At 39.5% G+C, this 27,939-nt stretch overlaps 2 protein-coding genes across 2 annotated transcripts in view; both read right to left on the bottom strand.

The window, feature by feature from the left end:
- Positions 1-567: 567 nt before the first annotated feature.
- On the bottom strand, positions 568-13,446 carry tmem88a (transmembrane protein 88 a). Its single transcript, XM_061961565.1, has 3 exons — positions 13,094-13,446; positions 8,070-8,387; positions 568-1,993 (listed from the first exon to the last, which is right to left on the bottom strand). The coding sequence occupies exons 2-3, from the start codon at positions 8,370-8,372 to the stop codon at positions 1,706-1,708; spliced, it is 591 nt and encodes a 196-aa protein (XP_061817549.1). The 5' UTR covers positions 8,373-8,387; positions 13,094-13,446; the 3' UTR covers positions 568-1,705.
- Positions 13,447-16,754: 3,308 nt separating this feature from the next.
- LOC133607435 (uncharacterized) overlaps positions 16,755-27,939 on the bottom strand; it is a 75,735-nt gene continuing 64,550 nt past the window's right edge. Inside the window, exon 24 of the transcript XR_009815414.2 lies at positions 16,755-16,773. The gene's annotated coding sequence lies outside the window, so the exon portion shown is untranslated. The remainder of the gene's footprint in view (positions 16,774-27,939) is intronic.

Genomic DNA, 27,939 nt, shown 5'->3' with positions numbered 1-27,939 from the left:
TATGTACAATACGATACAATTAACATAACCGCAAGGTGGAGGAATGAAGATGTTATTTTTGATCGGCTATATTCTAATTATTTTCAAAGCCAAGCAGGACATAAAATTATTTCAGTTTATGAAGGGTGTAAAAACATTTGGATTAAATGTTCTCGGTATTGACGATTTCTCAATTTTTCAAATTGAATACATTTCTCAACATCCAACATGTATTTTTATTTTATTTTTTATCAGATAATGTCACAGGTTCAAATTAGTAAAATAACTAATGTTATGCAAATGTATACTAAAAAGGCCTTCTAATGGTTTAAAAAAAGAAAACATTAAATGTTTGGTATTTTTGTTCACGGCTGAAAATGATTGAGAGATTTGAGCAAAAAAAGGGGAAAAAATGTAATCCAAAATGAAGGACTATTATGTTCTGTTTGGCTTTGGAGTATAGTGTCTAGTAATTGCCAGTGTATATCGTACACCTGTGAAATAATTGGACATTAAAATGTTAACATTTAACATGAAAAAAAGACATCTTAGGAAAGATCGTGTGCAATGGAGTGACACAACAAAAAATACGGCCAAAATACAGCAAACATTTATTAAAAGGACAAAATGTCAGCCTTTTGTCCACTTTAAAGGACATCATCAACATCACTTTGGCCTCCATGGCTGTCAATCCAGTTTGGTACATTAACTTATTTTTGTATCATCATCATTTGTTTAGGCATTTGTTCATTTGTTTTCTAAAATGTTTGTTCCAGGCTAGTATCAAAATAGGCATAAATGTGTATGCATCCGATATTTGCTGAAGGTCTTAGAACAGGGGTGTCAAACGTACAGGTTTTATCCGGCCCGCGGGATGAGTTTGCCAAATCTAAAAATTACCGTATTTTTCGGAGTATAAGTCGCACCGTAGTATACATCTCACCTGCCAAAAATGCATAATAAAGAAGGAAAAAAACTTCTTTATTTATAGTCCGAAAAATACGGTAATCCGAAATTTTTGAATGAAAGAAACAGCTGTTCTAAATGTGTCCATTCGATGTCGCAAAAGCAATTTTTTGTATGTTTGTAGACAATGCTACATATGTACAAAATAAACCACATGATGTTAGTACATCAGTCGAGGAAAATGATCAAACTACATAAGTAACATACTGTAATTTGATTTTAATATTTTTTTTTTTATCTTGATAGATTGAAAATTAACACTAGTGAGTTGACTGATGAACATTATCACATAATTTATTCTGAAAATATAAATAACGACTAATAAAGATAGAATATTATTAACCGCAACATGTAAGTGTAAAAAAAAAAAACAACAACATTATGATTTGTACATTTTGTTCTATTTTTAAACAAAAACAACTATCTGAAGTCGTCTTTATTTGTAAGTTATCGTGCCGTGATTTTACCAGTCCGGCCCACTTGGGAGTAGGTTTTTCTCCATGTGGCCCCCAATCTAAAATGAGTTTGACACCCCTGTCTTATAACGTGACACTTTTTAACTTATTGTACATAAAAAACAAGACTTGACTGTAAAATAAAAGTTTTATAGTAAAAAGTCATCTTACAAAATACAAAAGAAGTGAATAGAAAAAAAAAATTATGGAAGTGTCGGACGGATTTTTATAATAGCTTCAGCTAGAAAAACATTCGAAAATATATTCAAATCCACTTTTCTCCTAAGGTTAAAGGTCACATCTCCTCACACCCAAACGCTGCCTTTCCTCTCCCTCTCTAAAGCCCCCTGATGGCCGCAACAGCCGCCCGCGACTGACTCCCTGCGTCGCGTGGGCGGCAGGTTCTTGTAGACGGCCCGGCTGTAGGGGATGAAGCACATGCCCAGCTGAAGGTGACGAGCCAGGCGACAGAAGGCGGCGAGCGCCAGCACCAGCAGAGGTGTGAGCAGCAGAAAGCCAACAACCAGCAGAGCCACACAGCCGGCATCATCCAGCAGGTCTGAGCAATACACTGAAGTTCCATGGGGCTGCACCTGCAGCAGTGAGACACATAATCATAACTTTAGGTACAGTAAGTGCCTAAAAAGAAGGAACTAATCAAAACTGGCATTAATGTATTCATTCATGAATTATGTGCAACAACTGCTACATTGTTATACTGATAAACATTGTATTTGGTACATTGCTCATTTACTTATATTTTCAATAACTTATCATTTTTATTGTGATATAAGTATTGTTATTAATTTCAATTCTAGACAAATGATAGAGAACGTATTTTGTGTCATGGTTATGATATTGTTACATTTCATGAGAGACAATGCACAACATAATATAATATACGTATATATATATATATATATATATATATATATATATATATATATATATATATATATATATATATATATATATATATATATATACATACATACATACATACAGGTAAAAGCCAGTAAATTAGAATATTTTGAAAAACTTGATTTATTTCAGTAATTGCATTCAAAAGGTGTAACTTGTACATTATATTTATTCATTGCACACAGACTGATGCATTCAAATGTTTATTTCATTTTATTTCTGACCTTAGCCCCATAGAAAATCTGTGGGGTATTGTGAAAAGGAAGATGCAGAATGCCAGACCCAAAAACGCAGAAGAGTTGAAGGCCACTATCAGAGCAACCTGGGCTCTCATAACACCTGAGCAGTGCCAGAAACTCATCGACTCCATGCCACGCCGCATTAACGCAGTAATTGAGGCAAAAGGAGCTCCAACCAAGTATTGAGTATTGTACATGCTCATATTTTTCATTTTCATACTTTTCAGTTGGCCAACATTTCTAAAAATCCCTTTTTTGTATTAGCCTTAAGTAGTAATATTCTAATTTTGTGACACACGGAATTTTGGATTTTCATTTGTTGCCACTTCAAATCATCAAAATTAAATGAAATAAACATTTGAATGCATCAGTCTGTGTGCAATGAATAAATATAATGTACAAGTTACACCTTTTGAATGCAATTACTGAAATAAATCAAGTTTTTCAAAATATTCTAATTTACTGGCTTTTACCTGTATATATATATATATATATATATATATATATATATATATATATATATATATATATATATATATTCAAGATTCAAGATTGTTTATTGTCATATGCACAGTTAAACAGACAGTTTGCCGTACAATGAAAATCTTACTTTGCTAGTCCACCCTTCAACAAGTCACACGGTACTTAGCTAAAATAAAATAAAACTAAAACATTTTATATACAAGGCACAGTGAGTAACATAACATTATTGCACATTTGGATTCACAGTCAACAGTATAAATATGGAGGTGACCTTGGGTCACAGCAGCAGTTAAAAAGTGTCTTTAGTGATCAAAGGTGAAAAGTGTCTACAGTGATGGTTCACAGTTCGGGGGTGGTCATGGTAGCTGTCGTTTGTTCAAAAGATAAAAGTATATATATATATATATATATATATATATATATATATATATATATATATATATGTATATTTGTGTACTATCACATCTGGCTCAGCCAGTGACCTCCAGGAAAGGCTGAATGAAAACCATGAAAAAAGTGCATGAAAAAAGTGGTGACGACTGGAGAGAAAGTGGACAGCTCGGAGAGACAACATCGGGGTAGGAAAGGCCAGCCGCCTGACAGACAGCTCCCATGAGTGGGCACCCAAATCTTGCCACAAAGAACTCTCAGGGATGCCCGAGAAGGGGGGAGGATGAGCATCCCAACCGGACGGAATTACTGGTAATGACTCAAGCAAATGGATAACGGAATATAAGCACATTCTGTATATGCGGCAAGGTCTGCAAGAACTCGAGAGATCTGAAAAGCTACCAGACTAAGAGGACCTGCCTTAGTAAAGAACAAGTGAAGCAACGCTTGGTAATGGCAGCTGATACAACAGTCTTTGGTGTACCTGGTCAGACGGAGGAGGAGCCAGGTCCAGAGCCTCTCTACAGTACCCAAAGCTTCCAAGGAATACAAATCCCCCCACCGAGCAGGAAATTAGAAAACCGCCAGATGAAGTGGCCTGTCGCCAACAGTGAGGAGTGGACCAAGCTGGATGAGGACGTGGACAAAAGCCATGAACTTATTTCGAAGGTTGACGCTGACCAGAAACTCCAAACCATGCGCTCACTCATAATGAGCATAAGAGCTGAACGTTTGGGAGTGGAACAGAAGCAAGGAGCAAGAAACCCAGCAAAGCTCAATCGGCGTAAAGTCAAGTTAAACCAGCTGAGGCAGGAACTGAAAGGAAGAGAGAGAAATAAGAGACACCTGCTCTGTTGGAACTCACTATCATAAGAAAGAAGCTCATTAGGTTGAGGTGGGCCGAATGGCACCAAAGAAAGGGAAAGAAAAGGACTTGGTAGCGATGTGCCTTTATTGGCAACCCCTTCACCTTCACCAAAAGGCAACTGGGCCAGAAGCGAAGTGGCCACTTCACTCGCCCAGTACAAGATATTGACCATCATCTCAGGGCTACCTTCAATGAAACTGCAAAAAGATCAGGAGCTTGGCCCTTGCAAGGCACTGGTGACACCTCCAGAACCAGTCTCTTAATTCAACAGCGATGAGCCCATACTTGCAGAGGTAAAAGGAAACTGTCAAAGCTGCAAGATCTAGTTCGGTTCCTGGCCTCAGTTGTGTTCCCTACAAGGTCTTTAAGCAGTGTCCACAACTCCTCAAATGTCTGTGGAAGATTTTGAAGGTGATATGGCGAAGAGGGAAAGTTGCTAGCCAGTGGAGACATGCTGAAGGCGTTTGGATCCCAAAGGAAAAGAACTCCAGCAACATCGAGCAGTTCCGTTTAATATCGCTGCTCAGCGTTGAGATAGCTTTTCTTTAAGATTGTGACGCAATGGCTAACCTAGTTCCTATTGAATAACGCTTACATAGACACCTCTGTCCAGAAGGGGGGAGTACTTGGAGTGCCTGGGTGACTTGAGCATACAGTCGGGGTAGCGCAGTTAGTCTGGCGGGCAAAGGAAAGCAAAGCAAACTTGGCAACTCTCTGGCTTGACCTAACCAACGCCTACGGTTCAATCTCACACAAACTTATAGAAACAGCACTGACAAGAAACTACGTTCCTGGGAAGATCTGCAACCTTCTCATGGACTACTACAACAAACTTCTATGCACAAAGTTCCTCATACAGTCTGTGTGTGATGTTTTACGAAGACCGGCCAACGTGTACACTTGGGGCCTAGCAGACACTCCGGAGTGCAATCTGTGCCAGAGGAAGGGCTCCCTGGAGAAAATCCTGAGCTGTTGCCCAAAGGCCCTAAGGGCCAAAGAGGCAAGAGGTCCAAATACTCTGAGCTAACCGCAGTGGCTGGAAATCCCGCCTTGAACCAATCGAAATTTGTTGCAGAGGTTTTGCGGGTCACTCACTACAGCAAGTGTTCAAACTCCTTGGCATCAGAGGACTGCTGTCGAGAAAAGCCACCAAAAACATCCTCGAGGCCGCAGAAAAGGCCTACCGGTGGTTGTGGATCCGTAAGGGGGGATCCGTGGTGTGTGACTTAGACACAAGGGATGATGCCAGACACGGCCAACATGCCGTTGATGACTGCGATGATCAGATTCTGAGCCGAGACAAAGACGGCACAGGCCCAGCAGTTCAGAGAGCCCCTTCGTTCCAGTGAAGGATCAGTGATTTCCCATGGATTCCCTGATCATCTCTGGCTGGGTCGCTCAGGATGCTCCGATGATTAGAGACGCGGAACACCATATATATATACATATATATATATATATACATATATATATATATATATATATATATATATATATATATATACATATATATATATATATATATATATATATATATATATATATATATATATATATATATATATACATATACATATACATATATATATATATATATATATATATATATATATATATATATATATATATATATATATATATATATAATATATATACATCCATCCATCCATCCATCTTCTTCCGCTTATCCGAGGTCGGGTCGCGGGGGCAGCAGCCTAAGCAGGGAAGCCCAGACTTCCCTCTCCCCAGCCAGTTTGTCCAGCTCCTCCCGGGGGATCCCGAGGCGTTCCAAGGCCAGCCGGGAGACATAGTCTTCCCAACGTGTCCTGGGTCTTCCCCGTGGCCTCCTACCGGTCGGACGTGCCCTAAACACCTCCCGAGGGAGGCGATCGGGTGGCATCCTGACCAGATGCCCGAACCACCTCATCTGGCTCCTCTCGATGTGGAGGAGCAGCGGCTTTACTTTGAGCTCCCCCCGGATGACAGAGCTTCTCACCCTATCTCTAAGGGAGAGCCCTGCCACCCGGCGGAGGAAACTCATTTCGGCCGCTTGTACCCGTGATCTTGTCCTTTCAGTCATAACCCAAAGCTCATGACCATAGGTGAGGATGGGAACGTAGATCGACCGGTAAATTGAGAGCTTTGCCTTCCGGCTCAGCTCCTTCTTCACCACAACGGATCGATACAGCCTCCGCATTACTGAAGATGCCGCACCGATCCGCCTGTCGATCTCACGATCCACTCTTCCCTCACTCGTGAACAAGACTCCGAGGTACTTGAACTCCTCCACTTGGGGCAGGGTCTCCTCCCCAACCCGAAGATGGCATTCCACCCTTTTCCGGGCGAGAACCATGGACTCGGACTTGGAGGTGCTGATTCTCATCCCATATATATATATATATATATATGTATATATATATATATATATATATATATATATATATATACTGTATGCATATATATATATATATATATATATATATATATATATATATATATATATATATATATATATGTATATATATATACTGTATGCATATATATATATATATATATATATATATATATATATATATATATATATACTGTATGCATATATATATATATATATATATATATATGTATATATATATATATATATATATATATATATATATATACTGTATGCATATATATATATATATATGTAAACCACACCAGGCCTGGCTTTGCTTTTTTAAACTTGCCTATAATGTAGTTACATTTCATGACAAAATAATATAATTGAAATAGTATAATAGATATAAGAAATATAATATAATATAAAATAATGTAATGTAATATGATATACTATACTATACATACTCTGTACTATATTATAGTATAGTATATTACATATACTATATTAGAATTTAGTATAATAAAGTAAAATAAAAATAAAGTGAAATAAAATAAAATGTGATTTAAAATAATAATATGTAATATAAAGTATTATATAGTAATATATGGTTGGAGGGATGGATAATATAATGTTATGTAATATAGTACAGTATATAATAATATATAATAAATTATATCAGGCCTTGTCTTATTTTGTCTATATAATGTAATGTTTATAATACAATGTAATGTAATGGGACACAATGCAACATGACATAACACAATTTTGTTTTAAATTTGTGACTTTTGAAAAAATATATAATTGTGATTATAATCTGTATGTTATTTAGAATATAAATATTTTTTTATTATTGCTTTGTCCATTGTGAACACCATTCAATCATCAAATATGTTTATTTGCTCTTACAGAGCTTCACATACAGTATACAGTAAAACAAATATTACTGTCTATGAGCTGCAGGGCACTAGATTACCAGCTATACCCTATATAATAACAATATAATAAGATACAACGGCATGGGAAATGGGATATAATTGTTTAAGTTTCTGTACTTTTTTAAATTTGTCACTTTCTAATGCACTTACCGGTACTGTAGTTTCAGTGAATGCATCACACTAAAGTGTTCGTACCTTATATAATAGAAACATTTTTACCAGTCAAATTTGTCAAATTCCACAGTTGCACCTGAGAAAGTATCAGCATGCATGCTTGCACCTAAATGTCCCATCATGCATTGCATACAGAAATAAAAGCTATGAAGCACAGCTGTCCAAAATTAATTGTTAATCTCCAGGAAGTCTGGGGAAGATATTTAAAAACAGTATCAGGTCACTGAGAGATGAACAAAATGGACTAAATGGAGTAGGAGTAAAAAGAGATGTACAGACCGTGGAGTGACACAGGAAGCCAAATATGATCATGATGAGCGCAGGCGTGAGGATGATGCCAAACACGGCGCCGGCCAACATGCCGTTGATGACTGCGATGATCAGATTCTGAGCCGTGACCAAGACGGAGCAGGCCCAGCAGTCCAGGGAGCCCCTCAGCTCCAGAGGGGAGTCAGCCACCTCACTGCCACCCATGGAGTACGGAGGGGGCACCACTCCACCTCCCCCTCTGGAGGGGGAGGTGGGCTCAGAGGGGGGCTGCTCTGACGTCTTCTCCAATGTTCCATTGCGTGACAGGCTCATGTTTCTGGTGGAGAACTGCAGGAGAGTAACAAATAATTGATCATAAATACATATAGGCATGATACAGTGGAACTCAAAAGGTCAAAAGGTTGTACAATTTCAACCAATATGCCTGAAAAGTCAAACATACAGTAACTTAGACTCAGAGGAGGCGGTTATTTTAGTGATTCTACTTGTACCTCTGTTTTAGTCAATGAACAGCGCTCGTTTGTTTTTGTGCTATAAAAGTACAGCAATACCTCGGTTTTCGTAGGATTTGATTTTAGTTTTTTATACACCATCTCAATTATCGAACGACTTAAACTACAGTGGTCCCTCGTCACATCGTGCTTCAAATACTACGATTTTACCACGTCGCAGATTTTTATTTTTTGCGTGTGTATTTTTTAAGCATATTCGACAACTAAACTCTAAACTAAGCATTTTCAAGCATGAAAATGGCTAAATAAACTAAACTATCAAGACTACAGTAGTATTGGCCACCAGATGAGACCAAACCAATCAGATCACGCTGTTTAGCATTGTGGTCACTGATTGGCTGAGCCTCAGGCCGCATTACTATATTGGATTAAACGAGTGCAAAGGTGACTAAACGGTGTTATCTCATAATGTTGAAAAATGTATCTGGAAGGTGGAAAACGATTTTTTGCCTACTTATGAAAATATTGTATATATAATTAATGATTCTTACTTTGCAGAAATTGATTTACTGCCATGTCCTGGCCCATTTAACAGCAATAAATCCTCCTCTCCTGCCTTTATGCTCATTGCCATTTAATCATAAGTATTTTTTTTTCATTCAATTCGTCATTTATTTACAGGTTTGTATATTTCACTTTGTTTTGTACATGTAAAACTATACTTATTCTTAAAGATGTCCGATAATATCGGGTGGCCGATATTATCGGCCGATAATGCTTTAAAATGTAATATCGGAAATTATCGGTATCGGTTTTAAAAAGTAAAATTAATGACTTTTTAAATGTCAAAAGCTCCAAAACCTTTCCCATTCATGTGTGCTACATTTGTGCTGCAAATATTTCTGTTTGTGCCATTATGGTTTTTAAGTTATTAACATTTTATTATTGTTAAGTTTTTAACATGTATATAACGTGTTTGCATAACCAGACCCAAAACTATGTCAAATTCTCCCAAAACTTTCCCCACTAGTGTGTGCTACATTTGTGCTGCAAACATTCTTGGTCTAACTTTTATAGTTCAAGTTATTAACATTTTGTGATTCTTAACCATGCGAGGAGGCTCGTCCAGGGTGTACCCCGCCTACCGCCCGAATGCAGCTGAGCCCGAACGGGACAAGCGGTAGAAAATGGATCGATGGATGGATTCTTAACCAGCCCCCCCACACAAACTATGTCAACAATTTCCCCAAACTTGTCCTATTCATTTGTGCTACGTTTGTGCAGCAAATATGTTCGTTTGTTTGTGCCATTACAGTTTTTAAGTTATTAACGTTCAATGGTATGTCCAAGTTTAAATTTCCCCAAACTTGTCCCATTTGTTTGTGTTATGTTTGTGCTGCAAAACATGTTGGTCTAACTACTATAGTTTTTAAGTTAACGTTTTGTGAGCAGCCCCCTCCAAACTTCTCAAAAATCACCCCAAACCAGTCCCAATTGTGTGTGCTACATTTGTACTGCAACAATTTTTGTTTGTGCTGTTATGGTTTTTAAGTTATTAACGTTTCATTGTATTTATTTATGTGATCAACATGTCATTAACGTGTTATTAATCATAACTAGACCCAAACTTGTCCCATTCGTTTGTGCTACGTTGGTGCTGCAAAACATTTTGGTTTATTATAATTTTTTAGTCACTAAAATTTTATGACTCACCTGTGTGAAGTTGCCCCCCAACATCACCTTGTTCAAATCACCCCAAACCAGTCCTGATTGTTTATGCTAAGTTTGTGCTGCAACAGTTTCAATGTGCTGTTAAGGTTTTTTAGTTATTAGGGTTTTATGTTTTTGTTTTTTAATGGTATGAACGTGGTTTTATTTATAACCAGCCCCCCAACTACTCAAAATCTCCCCACACACCAGCCCCACTTGTTTGTGCCACATTTGTGCAGCGAACTTATTCAGTCTAACTATTAAAGTTTTAAGGTTAACAGCTCCAAAGTTTATGAGTTTGAACATCAAATATGTTGTCTTTGTAGTGCATTCAATTGAATATGGGTTGAAAAGGATTTGCAAATCATTGTATTCTGTTTATATTTACATCTAACACAATTTCCCAACTCATATGGAAACGGGGTTTGTATATATATATCCATTCATCCATTTTCTACCGCTTAATCCCTTCGGGGTCGCGGGGGGCGCTGGGGCCTATCTCAGCTACAATCGGGTGGAAGGCGGTGTACACCCTGGACAAGTCGCCACCTCATCGCAGGGCCAACACAGATAGACAGACAACATTCACACTCACATTCACACACTAGGGCCAATTTAGTGTTGCCAATCAACTTATCCCCAGGTGCATGTTTTTGGAGGTGGGAGGAAGCCGGAGTACCCGGAGGGAACCCACGCAGTCACGGGAAGAACATGCAAACTCCACACAGAAAGATCCCGAGCCCGGGATTGAATCCAGGACTGCTCAGGACCTTCGTATTGTGAGGCAGACGCACTAACCCCTCTGCCACCGTGCTGCCCTCACATATATATATATATATATATATATATATATATATATATATATATATATATATAAAAATAATGTGTGTGTGTGTGTATCATATACGCACACTGCGGCGCGAGCGCGATGATGTCATGTTATCGATAGAGATGTCCGATAATATCGGCCTGCCGATATTATCTTCCGATAAATGCGTTAAAATGTTATATTGGAAATTATCGGTATTGTTTTTTTAATTATCGGTATCGGGTTTTTTTTGTTTTTTTTGTTTTGTTTTTTTATTAAATCAACATAAAAAACACAAGATACACTTACAATTAGTGCACTTACCCAAAAAACCTTCCTCCCCATTTACACTCATTGACACTCATTCACACAAAAGGGTTGTTTCTTTCTGTTATTAATATTTCTGCTTCCTACATTACATATCAATATATATCAATACAGTCTGCAAGGGATACAGTCCGTAAGCACACATGATTGTGCGCGCTGCTGGTCCACTAATAGTACTAACCTTTAACAGTTAATTGTACTAATTTTCATTAATTACTAGTTTTTATGTAACTGTTTTTATATTGTTTTACTTTCTTTTTTATTCAAGAAAATGTTTTTAATTTATTTATCTTATTTTATTATTATTTTTTAGAGTACCTTATCTTCACCATACCTGGTTGTCCAAATTAGGCATACTAATGTGTTAATTCCACGACTGCATATATCGGTTGATATCGGTATCGGTAATTAAAGAGTTGGACAATATCGGAATATCGGATATCGGCAAAAAGCCATTATCGGACATCCCTAGTTATCGATGGGAAAATACATTTTTAGACAATATGATTTACTTGAGCGGCTAGGAGACCCAGAGAGTAACAAGCGGTAGAAAATAGATTAGAAAGGACACATTTTAAGATTTTGGACGCTGTAGTTTGGAGACCTCTGATATAAACTTTACCGCTGCCGGGTATTTTTTTCCATACTTTTATTGTAATATTTTCACAATGTGTTTATTCTATTTTTGACCAAAGTAACACAAAGAAAACCATCTGAAGTTGTCTTTATTTTGTAGTTTCAATGCCATGATTTTAATAGTCCGGCCCGTGTGTGCGCGGATTTCCCTCTATGCGGCCCCTGAGCTCAAATGAGTTGGACACCCGTGATGTACAGTATTACAGTATATGTAAATAAAATAGACATTGTAAACAAAGAGAGGTAGCTAACATAGAAGCGGTCGGACAAATTTTTAAAAAACTTGAGACTTCCCGCGGGCCGGATTTTGGACGCTGGTGGGGCGAATTTGGCCCGCGGGCCGTAGTTTGGGGACCCCTGACTTAAACACTACAATAGTTAGGCCAAATTCTTTTGCAGCACAAACAAATGGGATTGGTTTGGGAGACTTTGACAAGGTGAGGTGGCCATCTTCACACAGGTCTAAAAATATGTTTAAAATATAAAACAACAGATATAATCTTTCGAGATTTGGGGGGTTGGCGCTTCCGAGGGGGGCCTCGCAGTCACATTCCACCAACATGCGGTGCTCTTATCTTGCTGTAAAATGTTTACATCTATCATTACAGTATTACTACACTGGTTAGCAATGTGGGGACACAAAGACTTTTCTTAAAAAAAAAAAAAAAAAAGAAGAAGATGAAGAGTGGTAAAAGAGTGGAAAATCAATCCTGCTTTAAGTGCAAGGAAATGGTGTGTGCTGACCCCACCTCCACGCTGCAGGATAACCGAGAACAATGAAGCCACGCAGGAGATGAAAAATTCCTCTAATCAACGATGGCTTGGAACAATGTTCAGGCTGTGATTACTAATTTTTGTTTTGTTGCGCTACTTTAATACGTATTTCCATGCCTTGTTTATTAGCGAGCCCTGGGGAAAAAAATCACGTTACCATGTAACAAGATGCCATGTGACCATCAAAGTTAGTTTTTTTCTTCATGACTCTGAATTTGAATGGTTTGCTTTAAAAAAAACTAAAAAAAAAAATATATATATATATATTTTTATATACTAAGGATCCTCACACTTTTCAGTGTAAAAATGTGTTTGTTTTTACTCACCGAGGAAGAAAAGATGAGCGTCCTCCTGCAGTTTTGATGCTGCAGCAACTGTTGGGACCCTCAAAATTCCTGAGGAAGAAGATGTCAAGAATTTCCTTCTTCTGTAAAAAGTCCAAGAGGTGCCTACTGAAGTTTCTTCTCCTCGCTGGAGGGAATCATCTAGTATGTTCTATGTCTCACAAGCATCAAGACTTCCCTCGCTCAGAATTGTGCCCACTTGAGGCGAATTCTGCTTTCTTACTGGCTTCTACGCTTCCTTCCCTCACATTTGGTTTCCTCAGTCTGACTGCAGCTTGAGATATGACTCTGTGTGTGTGTGTGTGTGTGTGTGTGTGTGTGTGTGTGTGTGTGTGTGTGTGCTGAACACAGGCTGGTGTCTGGGCAGTGAAGGCTTTCTGTGATAACACCCGAGCCCAGATGTGAATCCAGGGGGGAGGGAGGAGTGTTTATTTGGAGAGATTAGAGTAGTCACGGTGCGCTGCCTCAGGCACATCATTTTTACACTTTTTACACTCTCACCGATAAGTTTTTGGAATGAACAACAGCCGGAGTGGTTTAAAAATGACCGGAGTTGAAAACTTTGTAAAGACAAAACAAACATATTGGCTTTGATTTGAATGTTCAGCTGAATTTCAATAGAAACTTTCCATCACCGAACACAACGGCGGTGTGACAAAGTGGGGACTTGGAGCCATTAGTGTCCTGCAGCTTGGAAAAATAGAAAAAGCTGAAATATTGCTACTAATAAGTATTGAGTTTTGCTTTCTGTTCTAAAAGGTCTGACAAAAACCGTAACGAAATAAATACATCCCATAAGAAACACTACATGATACAATATCAATACAAAACACATTTCATAGGCAAGCAGATGTGCCCCTTTGGTACTTGGCTACCAAGTTCTTTCATGAATTCAATACCGTTTCTATCTTTTTTTAAATTTATTTTATTAAAGTGCTAGCGGTAACACTTTAGTATGGGGAACATATTCACCTTTAATTAGTTGCTTATTAAAGTAACAAAGACTTAATTTGCAGTTATTTGGACACTAGGGCAGGGGTCGGAAACCCAAAATGTTGAAATAAGAGCCATATTGGACCAAAAATGCAAAAACAAATCTGTCTGGAGCCGCAAAAAATTAAAAGCCATATTACATACAGAAGTGTGTCATGAGATATAAATTGAATTAAAAGGACTGAAAGGAAACTAAATGACCTCAAATATAGCTACAAATGAGGCATAATGATGCAATATGTACATATAGCTAGCCTAAATAGCATGTTAGCATCGATTAGCTTGCAGTCATGCAGTGACCAAATATGTCTGATTAGCACTCCACACAAGTCAATAACATCAACAAAACTCACCTTTCATGCACAACGTTAAAAGTTTGGTGGACAAAATGAGACAGAAAAAGGGTCCCTGGTTCAATCCCCACCTAGTACCAACCTCGTCATGTCCGTTGTGTCCTGAGCAAGACACTTCACCCTTGCTCCTGATGGGTGCTGGTTAGCGCCTTGCATGGCAGCTCCCTCCATCAGTGTGTGAATGTGTGTGTGAATGGGTAAATGTGGAAGTAGTGTCAAAGCGCTTTGAGTACCTTGAAGGTAGAAAAGCGCTATACAAGTACAACCCATTTATCATTTATAAAAGAAGTGGCATAAAACACGTCCTAGAAAGTCGGAGAACGTTATACATGTAAACAAACTACGGTGAGTTCAAGGACCGCCAAAATTAGTAGGACAAAACGGCGCTCGCCAAATACTCGAATCAGTGAAGCATGTTTAATACAAACAGTGTGCTTTGTAACAATTAGGGAGGCTTGTGTCATGTTTGTCCTCCTACAGAAACCATATTAAAACAAAAAATATACATTTTTCCCCCCTCATCTTTTTCCATTTTTCATACATTTTTTAAAAAGCTCCAGAGAGCCACTAGGGCGGCGCTAAAAGAGCCGCGGGTTGCCGACCCCTGCACTAAGGGAAAATATAAGGGTTAGGGCAGGGGTGTCCAAAGTGCGGCCCGCAGCTTAATTTGTATTGGCCCGTGACACATTCCATAGACAAACTAAACAGGTCCCAAATTCGAACAAAAAACTATTAAAAATTAAACGGAACCAAATCCCCCAAAAGTGGGACCTGAAAACCAAAATGTCCGACAAGCTGTTTTTGAGTGTACAAAATCCCTCAAAAGCATTTCAGTTGACTGTATAATAGCAATATTAGTACATACAAACTTACTTTAGAGCACAGTTAACATAAATACAAGTAAAATCATTCTTAAAATAATCATGAATGATGTTATTGCTATAGGCGCAGTCAGGGCGTTGAGGGTATCTGGTTTGGTGGCTGCAGGATTAGGTCTCTGCTATTTGTAGATGATGTGGTCCTGATGGCTTCATCTGGCCAGGATCTTCAGCTCTCACTGGATCGGTTCGCAGCCGAGTGTGAAGCGACTGGAATGAGAATCAGCACCTCCAAGTCTGAGTCCATGGTTCTCGCCCGGAAAAGGGTTGAGTGCCATCTCCGGGTTGGGGTGGGGGGACCTTGCCCCAGGCGGAGGAGTTCAAGTACCTCGGAGTCTTGTTCACGAGTGAGGGAAGAGTGGATCGTGAGATCGACAGGCGGATCGGTGCGACGTCTTCAGTAATGCGGACGCTGTATCGATCTGTTGTGGTGAAGAAGGAGCTGAGCCGGAAGGCAAAGCTCTCAATTTACCAGTCGATCTACGTTCCCATCCTCACCTATGGTCATGAGCTTTAAGTCATGACCGAAAGGACAAGATCAAAAGTACAAGCGGCCGAAATGAGTTTCCTCCGCCGGGTGGCGGGGCTCTCCCTTAGAGATAGGGTGAGAAGCTCTGTCATCCGAGGGGAGCTCAAAGTAAAGCCGCTGCTCCTCCACATCGAGAGGAGCCAGATGAGGTGGCTCGGGCATCTGGTCAGGATGCCACCCAAACACCTCCCTAGGGAGGTGTTTAGGGCACGTCCGACCGGTAGGAGGCCACGGGGAAGACCCAGGACACGTTGGGAAGACTATCTCTCCCGGCTGGCCTGGGAACGCCTCGGGATCCCCCGGGAGGAGCTGGATGAGGTGGCTGGGGAGAGGGAAGTCTGGGCTTCCCTGCTTAGGCTGCTGCCCCCACGACCCGACCTCGGATAAGCGGAAGAAGATGGATGGATGGATGGATGTTATTGCTTTGTTATCTATAACACAAAGCTAAGATGTAGAAGTGTTTTTCAAATGTTAGCATATGTTCACCTACATTGTTTTGGTTTGAGTACTTATCATATACAAAATGTAATAAAGTGGGCCTCGCAACCTTCAGTTTTTCTCTATGTGGCCCTCGCTGGAAAATGTTTGGACACCTCTGGGTTAGGGTTAGGGTTAGGGTTACTAATAAGCTATAATTCTGAGGTTAATGAGGGAAGACTCTTAGTTAATGGCTTACTGGTTGTATAATAAGGTCATGCAGAATAAGGCATTAATAAGTACTTAATAATGACTATTTAAGAGCCAATATGTTACTAATTTGCATGTTAATAAGCAACTAAAAAATGGTGAATATGTGTTCCCTATACTAAAGTGTTACCGTGCTAGCACTTACAACTTTCTTTGGTGGCACCGCCATATTTTTTTTTGCAGCCGCACTGCACAGAGACCACCTCCCGGCTCCCACACGCCCTGCAGTAGGTGACAAAAAACAAATACTGTACATACGTTATTACATGCATATGCATAAATACATGTTTCGGTAAACACATATTCATACATACATGTGTACAGACTTACAAGCATATACATACACAACACTGAAAACCCCACTAAGCGTGATTTATTATCATCATTATCTTAACATGGTATATTTACTATATATATATATATATGTTGTTTTTTATTGTCCTTGCTCTTATAATCTACCTATTTATCTAATGTACAGTCTTTGTCAAAAGTTTACATACACTTGTAAAGAACATAATGTCATGGCTGTGTTGAGTTTCCAATAATTTCTACAACTCTTATTTTTTTGTGATAGAGTGATTGGAGCACGTATTTGTTTGTCACAAAAAACATTCATGAAGTTTGGTTCTTTTATGAATTTATTATGGGTCTACTGAAAATGTGACCAAATGTGCTGGGTCAAAAGTATACATACAGCAATGCTAATATTAGGTTACATGTCCCTTGGCAAGTTTCACTGCAATAAGGCGCTTTTGGTAGCCATCCACAAGCTTCTGGTTGAATTTTTGACCACTCCTCTTGACAAAATTGGTGCAATTCAGCTAAATTTGTTGGTTTTCTGACATTGACTTGTTTCTTCAGCGTTGTCCACACAGTCAGGACTTTGGGAAGGCCATTCTAAAACCTTAATTATAGCCTGATTTAGCCATTTCTTTACCATTTTTGACGTGTGTTTGGGGTCTTTGTCCTGTTGGAACACCCAACTGCGCCCAAGACCCAACCTCCGGGCTGATGTTTTAGGTTGTCCTGAAGAATTTGAAAGTAATCCTCCTTTTTCATTGTCCCATTTACTCTCTGTAAAGCACCAGTTCCATTGGCAGCAAAACAGGCCAAGAGCATAATACTACTACCACCATGCTTGACGGTAGGAATGGTGTTCTTGGGATTAAAGGCCTCACCTTTTCTCATTCAAACATATTGCTGGATATTGTGGCCAAACAGCTAAATTTTTGTTTCATCTGACATCAAATGGACAAAGATAAGACCTTCTGGAGGAAAGTTCTGTGATCAGATGACAGCCATGACATTATGTTCTTTACAAGTGTATGTAAACTTTTGACCACGACTGTATGTATTGCTACATTTGAGTTGATAGTAATAGTGATGATAAAGGTAAATATTATTATGCTTTAATAATATCACTACTGCTATAATATAGTGTAATATTTGTTAGTATTGTATTACTATAACATTTTGGTGGCGCATGTAATATTGTTATAGTATATGCATATCCAAGACGATTATCGATTATTATTTTACGCAAAAAAAAATAATTGAGAAGAAGTTGTTTATCCATATAATATCCATATAATATTTGGGTAATCAGGAAATTTATCAAACATTCAAACTTTTAGACAAAATATAGTATAGTCAGGAAATGTATCTATTAACTAAAACTTAGTACAAAAATAATGACAAAAAAGTATTGGCCCATACTTTATTAATACAGTATTTGTATAATCACAACATTTACCGGTTAATTGACAATTTAGACGAATAACTGAGAACATGTGTTAGCCTCTTTAAAATGTACAATGTAATATTTGCACAATCAAAAAAATAAATAATTAAAAATATGTAAATAATTCCATTGGCCTGTATAATATTGATGTAGTATTTCCACAATGAGGAAAGTCATTAAAATTTCAGACAAAAAAGCCATTCAGAAACTGTATTGGCATGTATTATATTAATATAGTATTTGCATCAGAAAAAGTATTAATAACAATCTTAAATTAAAAAAATAAATTGTTAAAAATATATTGTCCTTTATTTTGCATGTAATCAACTATAATTGACGGTTGGAAATACACTGGATTGATTTTAACGTGTCTTATAAACACAAAATCAAAGTGGCCGCCACAGCCTTTCATTTTAAAGGACATGGGAGGTTTTTCTCCTCTCCCAGGAGCAGAAATGGCAAGGCTGTGACCTTTGACCTTTTGATGAAAACCAGATCTTGCGCATAAGGAAATGAGGCTGGGGGGGAGCCTGACTAATTTGGTGGAGAAGAAAGGACACCGCCGGACTGATAAGAAGCCGTCGGGGGCTCAGTTCAAAGGCTTGAATTAGTATTATGATATCAAGTGTCATTTGTGGGCATTATGGCTTATTTGTTTGTTCCTTCACATGGCTGATAAAAGTATGTTTACTTTGGAGAGAACAGTTTGAAAACACGGAATCAGACAGCCTAAAGCCATGTTTGTCTGAGGTAAAAAACAAACAACACAGAAAAACAATGCCTGTTTTTGCAATTAACAAACAATTGTGAGTGTTTGTGCGTTAGTGTGCTTGTGAGTCAGCGTCAGAGCTGCAGCGGTGGGGGAGGTGACCACTTATTAGAGGAAAAACATTTTTCCTGTCCTTGGAACCAGGATATCCTTTGCAGCGTCTGTGGATGTGCAACTTGTGCCATTTTGTGCTCATCGAGACCCGAGATGGACGTAAAGGTTAAAAATAGAGGCGGTAAAGTTAACAATAACCAGCATGGCATATAGAGCTTGCATGTCTGCTGTATTGTTGCGTGCTGAGTGATGAGCTCATTTCTACTTCTTCTTACACTTCGCATCACTGACACATCTAAAATTGCCATTAACACCGTAGTGGAGTTACGATATTAAAAAAAAATGCTAAATTTATCCTAGCTGCACTCGGGCGGAAGGCAGGAACAGTTCCCTAACGAAACTAATGAAATAACTGAATGAAACTGCTTTTCTTGTTGGAGAAATGTTTCAAAATGAGTCTTTGGACATTAGTATTCTCCTGATTCAGTCTTTGAGCTCTACAGCAGTGTTTTTCAACCTTTTTTGAGCCAGGGCACATTTTTTTCATTGAAAAATTCCGAAGGCACACCACCAGCAGAATGAAACTCGATATTGACAATAAAAAGTCTTTGGATATGAATTTAAACCATAACCAAGCATGCATCAATATAGCTCTTGTCTCAAAGTAGGAGTACTGTCACCACCTGTCACATCACGCTGTGACTTATTTTGAATTTTTTGCTGTTTTCCTGTGTGTAGTGTTTTAGTTCTTGTCTTGCGCTCCTATTTTAGTGGCTTTTCCTGTTTTGTTGGTATTTTCCTGTTGCAGGTTCTTTTGAGCGATATTCCCCGCATCTACCGTATTTTTCGGACTATAAGTCCCAGTTTTTTTCATAGTTTGGCCGGGCTCCAGTGCGACTTATATATGTTTTTTTCTTTTTTAATTATGCATTTTCGGCAGGTGCGACTTATACTCCGGTGCGACTTATACTCCGAAAAATACGGTACTTTGTTTTAGCTATCACTCTATTTCAGTTGTTGCTGTCCTTCTTTGTGTGGACATTGTTGATTGTCATGTCATGTTCGGATGTACTTTGTGGACGCCATCTCTTCTCCACATGCTGTAAGTCTTTGCTGTCGTCCAGCATTCTGTTTTTGTTTCCTTTGCAGCCAGTTCAGTTGTAGTTTTGTTCTGCATAGCCTTCCCAAAGCGTCAATGCCTTTTTATTAGGGGCAGTCACCTTTTTTTAATTTTTTGGTTTAAGCATTAGATAAGTTTTGACCTGCACGCTGCCTTCCGCTGTCGTCTTCATACTGTGATCACGACAAACCATGTTTCCCACACCCATCCATCCATCCATTTTCTACCGCTTATTCCCTTCGGGTTCGCGGGGGGCGCTGGAGCCTATCTCAGCTACAATCGGGCGGAAGGCGAGGTACACCCTGGACAAGTCACCACCTCATCGCAGGGCCAACACAGCCACAAAGCAATTAGTTACCTGTTGCCACCTACTGATATGGAAGAGAATAACACGGTTACTCTGCCGAGCTCTAGACAGCACCGACACTCAACAACGGCACATTATTTGTGGATTATAATTACTGGTTTGCAAAAAATATTTTTAACCCAAATGGGTGAAATGACAATCCCACGGCACACCAGACTGTATCTCACAGTGGTTGAAAAACACTGCTCTACAGTGTAGAATGTCAATACATAGTTTCAAACTGGAAGAGTCATTTTTTTTCTGCAAAAAAAAACTTTGTTTATTATACTTTAAACAATATTATAATACATAGTATATATCAGGGGTGTCAAACAAGTTTTATCTCAGGGGATGCATGGAGGAAAATCTATTTCCATGTGGGCCGGACGGGTAAAATCATGGCATGATAACTTAAAAATACAACTACGACAACTTCAGATTGTTTTCTTTGTTTTACTTCGGCCCAAAATTGTTATGATCCGCTGCCCGGATCATGATCTGTTTGGTTTTTGGATTCCCTCTGTTTTATTTTCAGTTACCATGGGTGCTTATTGTTTTCACCTGTCTCTGATTGGTGTTCGGGACGCTCACCTGTTTCCCGAACACTGATCAGAGCGCTATTTAATACTGACTTTTCCGGTCAGTCAGTCTGGCTTCCTAATTTGCTACCCGCAACAGTTGACGACGACTTTGATTCCTGTTTGTGTATGCTAGCTCCCGCGCTAGCCTCCTGTGCAATGAGCACACCTTTGGTTTTCCCTGTATGATTTAGGAAGAAAAAATTGATGCAGTTTCAAAAACACCATGAAGAACACAATGAACTCAGACTTAATCTCAGTGTAAATACAGAGCAATTGAACTTTAAGTCACAGCCCATCTAGGGTTGAACAAAAACAAAATAAAGCATAAAAAAAACTACTATCAACTACCTCATTCGTCTTTTCCACATATTAATCCTGTACTAACCCAACAAACCATACAAACTGATGTAGAAATTCAGGAGGGTTGAGTTACTCCCTGCCTCCGAGGCATCACTGTGTATTGATAGAATAATACAAGCTGTGCAATGTGTGAACAATTTCAACAAGTTAAAAATAAAAACTTAAAAGACTGACAGTATTGCAGTAAATCTCACATTGTTCACTTTATTTAAACTTAACTTTTAAAAAAAATTAGTTTTACAGTAGGTCGAGGGGAGGAGTCACAGCCCCGCTTTATCGTGTACCTCTTGCTTGGTATACTTGCTCGCCCCCGGTATAAACTATTTGCTTGCCTAACAGAATTGCTATTGCGACATCCAGTGGACACATTTAGAACAGCAGTTTCTTAAATGAATAATTAAATTTTACACTTAGCAAACTCATCACCCGGGCCGGATTGAACCTGTTTGACATCCCTGGTATATATTGTAATATATAGTTTTATATATATTGCCACAAGTGTTCCTTGGGGACCTTTACAAAATAATACACATATTATACATCTTTTTTAATAATATTTAATCTATCATTTAAAAAACACTGTCAAAGTGTCTTGAGGTTGATTTACAAATGTAAGAATCGTATTTAAAGTTAAAGTACCACTGATAGTCACACACACACTAGGTGTGGTGAAATTACCCTCTGCATTTGACCAATCCCCTTGTTCCACCCCCTGGGAGGTGAGGGGAGCAGTGAGCAGCAACAGTGGCCACGCCCGGGAATCATTTTTGGTGATTTAACCCCCAATTCCAACCCTTGATGCTGAGTGCCAAGCAGGGAGGTAATGGGTCCCATTTTTATAATCTTTGGTATGACTCGGCCGGGGTTTGAACTTACAACCTACTGCTTTGAAATTCTGCACACTATATGATATGTTAATATATCATATAATATATGATATGTTCTTAAACAGATGCTGCAACCATTGCTGCCAACTCCTCAGTAAGGAAAGTAGCTGTCCTAAAAGTCGATGAATGAGTTCCTCACCTCACGTGCATAATTGATTGCAATGGATGCTGCAGGTGAGAGGCATAACGCTGAGGGAGAAAAAAAGTGAGTTTAAAAAAAATGCTAAGTATGATCAGAGCTGTAAGTTCAACTTTGTTCTATTGATTCTCAGCTTGTTTTATTTAAATTTGAATCAATTAAAAAAAAAATACCAGAGTCAAATTTGATTAAAAGACTGGTGGGTTGAGACATTATTCTCGTCTATTGACTGGCTCAGTAAAATAAACATCCTCGTGCTACGCTATTAGCCGTAAAAGCTAACTACGGCAAGAGATAAGCTAGCTTCTACGTCTGTCACGACCCATGCGCATACCATCATTCCCTCCGCAGCAAGCACCGCTGGTGGCTCCGCTGGAAGCACCTCGGGACACGCCCCTGCTCGTTCGTCGGCTGCAGGCAATCAGCAATCAACGCACCTGCATCTGATGAGGATCGACGCCATAAAGACCAGCGCATCCTGAGATCCAGTGCTAGAACGTAGTTCGCTGTTATCAGTAGTAGAATTATCAGTATTTATATTATTCGCATGTGAATAATGCTGTATAATAGACTGTATTTATATTATTCACAAGTGAATAATGCTGTATAATAGACTGTATTTATATTATTCACATGTGAATAATGCTGTATAATAGACTGTATTTATATTATTCACATGTGAATAATGCTGTATAATAGACTGTATTTCAATTATTCACATGTAAAAAATAACCAAGTGTTTATTGTTTATTGTGAGTGAACTGTGGTGCTGAATTTCCCCCATGGATCAATAAAGTACTTTCTATTCTATTCTATTCATCGCGTCTCAAGCTTCCCTCCTTGTATACCTGCTCTCTGTGCTTCCCTCTGCTCTCGTTTCACGTGCCCCTTTTTGTCCCCGCGGCATTCCTTCTGCTTCCTTGGATCGAGCTGTGCGCCTCGCTTCCCTGGACTTCCCCCTGGAATTGGACCGCCTCTCTCTAGTCCCAGACCTCTCGCACGTTACGGACTTCCTTCCTGCCTCGCCCCACTGGACTTCTGGACTATTTCATCCAACACGCACTTACAACAAACCTGGCGAATCCATCCCATGGTTCTGCTTCACACACCTCCAGTAGCATACACACTCCACTCCATTATCAAGCTCAAATAAACCTGTTGAGCTTCATCCTGTCGCTGTGTCATCTCCTTCCCCCGCCGAACGTAACAACGTCAGCACGAAACGTGTTTGAGTTTGTAACGCACAACACTTCGATATGACAATTACCTGTACAGACTGAAAAACATGAACCATCATATTACAGTATCTGTAAAGTATTAGCCCGCATTTCATGTTTTGTTTATACACAGCAAGCCAGACAGTGTACTGCATGTATTATGAACAATAGTGACTTACTCCATGGACAGTTGTGCGCTTAGTCAAGCTGGCCGGGGGACGTTTCCGGTTGATTCGGGCCCTCCAATAATTCATCATATTTTTGCTCAAAAGTTCCAGATTTGCAGCGTGACCAAATCGCACCGACTTCACTCTCTCAGCTTCCTTCTGCGCCAATGTTTTAAGTTAAGAAAAGTTAAAGTTCAAGTACCACTGATAGTCACACACACACTAGGTGTGGTGAAATTACCCTTTGCATTTGACCCATCCCCTTGTTGCACCCCCTGGGAGGTGAGGGGAGCAGTGAGCAGCAGCGCTGGCTGTGCTCAGGATTCATATGCTGATTCAACCCTCAATTCCAACCTTTGATGCTGAGTGTCAAGCAGGGAGGTAATGGGTCCCATTTTTATAGTCGTTGGGATGACTAGGGTTTGAACTCACGACCTACCGATCTCAGGGCGAACGCTCTAACCACTAGGCCACTGAGCAAGGCCCTAAACTCTTCTTTGTGCTTGCTTCTATAAGCAGGAGTTCATCCTCCGTTAGTATATCCAGCTGCAAAAAGATAAGGTTGTGAATCCTCATTTGTCCAAAAATAGTCGTCTTTGTTGTCAGTTACCAAGTCTGCCATGATGGGGCGGTATAGCTCGGTTGGTAGAGTGGCCGTGCCAGCAACTTGAGGGTTCCAGGTTCGATCCCCGCTTCCGCCATCCTAGTCACTGCCGTTGTGTCCTTGGGCAAGACACTTTACCCACCTGCTCCCAGTGCCACCCACACTGGTTTAAAAATGTAACTTAGATATTGGGTTTCACTATGTAAAGCGCTTTGAGTCACTAGAGAAAAGCGCTATATAAATATAATTCACTTCACTTCGTGATCGCGTGTTTGTTTGCGGAAGTAGAAACACACAGTAGACGCCGGAAGTCGGATGTGCGTTGCTATGGAAACGGAAATAAATGCGCCAGAGAAGGAAGTCCCAATGTGGATTAAAACGATCAAGATACAGTAAATATTGAACATATTACATATTGTCACAAACGTGTTTGTCCCTACATTATATAAAGACTTGCATCCATCCATTTTCTACCGCTTGTCCCTCTTGCAGCGCGTATATAGAATGTCGATGGAGGGTTTTGAAGTTGTTTTAGGTGGCTTTGAAGGCTACCATGAAAGCATTTTTTAATCATCTCTAACCCCTCAAAAAATTACGCATGTTCTTGTCTCTCATAATGATTGTGAACGATAGGCAAAATTCCCCCAAAAAGTGCAGTTCCCCTTTAAGATGGTGTTTGTTTGTTGTATTATTTATCTAAGCATGGTATGTGTGCAATATATATTCAACTGTTTATTTTTTCATTGCTTTTTACTTTGGTTGCTGTATGTAAAAAAATGGCACTGCTGAAGTGGCACCTGGTTCCAACAGCTCTGTCCTCTTTAATGTTCTCCTTGGTGTTCTTTAAGGCTTCTCTCTTGTTCTAACCGTGTTTTTACAAGGGACGTGCCGATCGATTGGCTATTGATCAGTAACCGCCGATTTTCATGAAAAAGTAGGCCGATTAGTGCCTGTAAATGGTGATCACCCCTCTGGCTGACACTATTTATTTTTAGTCCCCCGATTGATAGCGAGCAGCTAATTTATTTAATAATTTAATAACCTGCTCAGTGGCCTTGTGGTTAGAGTGTCTGCCCTGAGGTCGGTAGGTCGTGAGTTCAAACCAAAGACTATAAACATGGGACCCATTACCTCCCTGCTTGGCACTCAGCATCAAGGGTTGGAATTGGGGGTTTAATCACCAAAAAATGATTCCCGGGCGCGGCCTCCGCTGCTGCTCACTGCTCCCCTCACCTTCCAGGGGGTGAACAAGGGGATCGGTGAAATGCAGAGGGCAAATTTCACCACACCTAGTGTGTGTGTGACAATCATTGGTACTTTAACTTAACTTTAATTGTGTACCTCCACAAACAGTGTGGAGACTCTCCCCTATATTGATAATACAGTGGGGAAGGGATTCATTTGGCCTCATTCCTGTGAGGATCTCGCATGAGAGGAAAAGGGGGCAATCATTTTGCAATGCGGTCGGCTGAAAAGGATGGAAAGCGCCACTCTACATAGCAAATTACTTTGTGGTCAAAGTTGGAATTGTCGCAAAACACATTTTAAGATATTCAACCCTCTACTGCCATCTGGCTGCTAAAGGGCATAACTCAGGTAGGTCATGTAAACTGACAGAGAGGGGTGCAAAGACTTTCTGCACAGTCAGTTGCTACAGAGCTCCAAACGTCATGTGACCTACCAATTAGCCCATGTACAGTACGTAAAGAGCTTCATGGAATGGGTTTCTATGGCCGAGCAGCTGCATCTAAGCCATACATCACCAAGTCCAATGCAAAGTGTCAAATGCAGTGGTGTAAAGCATGTAGAGCAATGGAGATGCCTTGTCTGGAGTGATGAATCACGCTTTTCCATCTGGCAATATGATGGACCAGTCTGGGTTTGGAGGTTGCCAGGAGAACGCTACATTTCGGACTGCATTGTGCAGAGTGTGAAATTTGGTGGAGGCGTTATTATGGTGTGTTTTTTTTTTTTCAGGAGTTGGGCTTGGCCCCTTAGTTCCAGTGAAAGAACCTTTAAATGCTCCAGGATACCAAAACATTTTGGACAATTCCATGCTCCCAACCTTGTGGGAACAGTTTGGAGCGGGCCCCTTCCTCTTCCAACATGACTGTGCACCAGTGCACAAAGCAAGGTCCATAAAGACATGGATGACAGAGTCTGGTGTGGATGAACTTGACTGGCCTGCACAGAGTCCTGACCTGAACCCGATAGAACACCTTTGGGATGAATTAGAACGGAGACTGAGAGCCAGGCCTTCTCGACCAACATCAGTGTGTGACCTCACCAATGCGCTTTTGGAAGAATGGTCGAGAATTCCTATAAACACACTCCGCAACCTTGTGAACAGCCTTCCCAGAAGAGTTGAAGCTGTAATAGCTGCAAAAGTTGGACCGACATCATATTGAACTCTATGGGTTAGAAATGGGATGGCACTTCAAGTTCATATATGAGTCAAGGCAGGTGGCCAAATAGACTATATTGGCAAAAGTATTTCCTCATTGTGGGATAAATATTCTATTCTATCCTAGCATGCTATGTTTGATTAATGAATTAGATTTTGAAGTTTTTTTTTTAATGAAATAAATGTAAAAATGTGTTTACATACTTGAACATATTCCAATGCAAAAAAGATTGAGTCTCCTGACTTGAAACACCACAAACTAGTGCTGGTCTAACGACTAAATGTACACTCTCATAACATACCTTCACTGATTTGCAGCCAAAAAGTCACTGCAGATGAAGAATTTTTCACAACCACATAGTCGGAGAATACGTCCATTCATATTTCTATGTCAGTCAAAATATAGGCAGCAGTGCACATGTCCAATTTAATGGACATGTGATTAATCACAATTTCCTCATATGGCAAAATGGATAATCGTAAATTGTAACAATTTATTCGCAGTTATATTTATGTTATATATAAATATATATATATATATATATATATATATATATATATATATATATATATATATATATATATATATATATATTATTTGTAAGGGTCACGTAGAAACAAATGATAAATGGGTTATACTTGTATAGTGCTTTTCTACCTTCAAGGTACTCAAAGCGCTTTGACACTATTTCCACATTCACCCATTCACACACTGATGGCGGGAGCTGCCATGCAAGGCGCTAACCAGCAGCCATCAGGAGCAAGGGGTGAAGTGTCTTGCCCAAGGACACAACAGACTAGACTAGGATGGTAGAAGGTGGGGATTGAACCCCAGTAATCAGCAACCCTCCGATTGCTGGCCAGCCACTCTACCAACTTCACCACGCCGTCCCAAAGGGATGTGTCATGATGCAACATGACAGTTTAGACTTTGTTCTTTATGTCCCTGTGTTTGGTATCACTTCCTGTCCTGGTACTCTTGTTATGGTAGTATTTCCT

This window comes from Nerophis lumbriciformis, linkage group LG09 (assembly GCF_033978685.3).
Source record: "Nerophis lumbriciformis linkage group LG09, RoL_Nlum_v2.1, whole genome shotgun sequence".
Taxonomy (NCBI): Eukaryota; Metazoa; Chordata; class Actinopteri; order Syngnathiformes; family Syngnathidae; genus Nerophis; species Nerophis lumbriciformis.
This window is presented reverse-complemented; position numbering and strand designations above follow the sequence as displayed.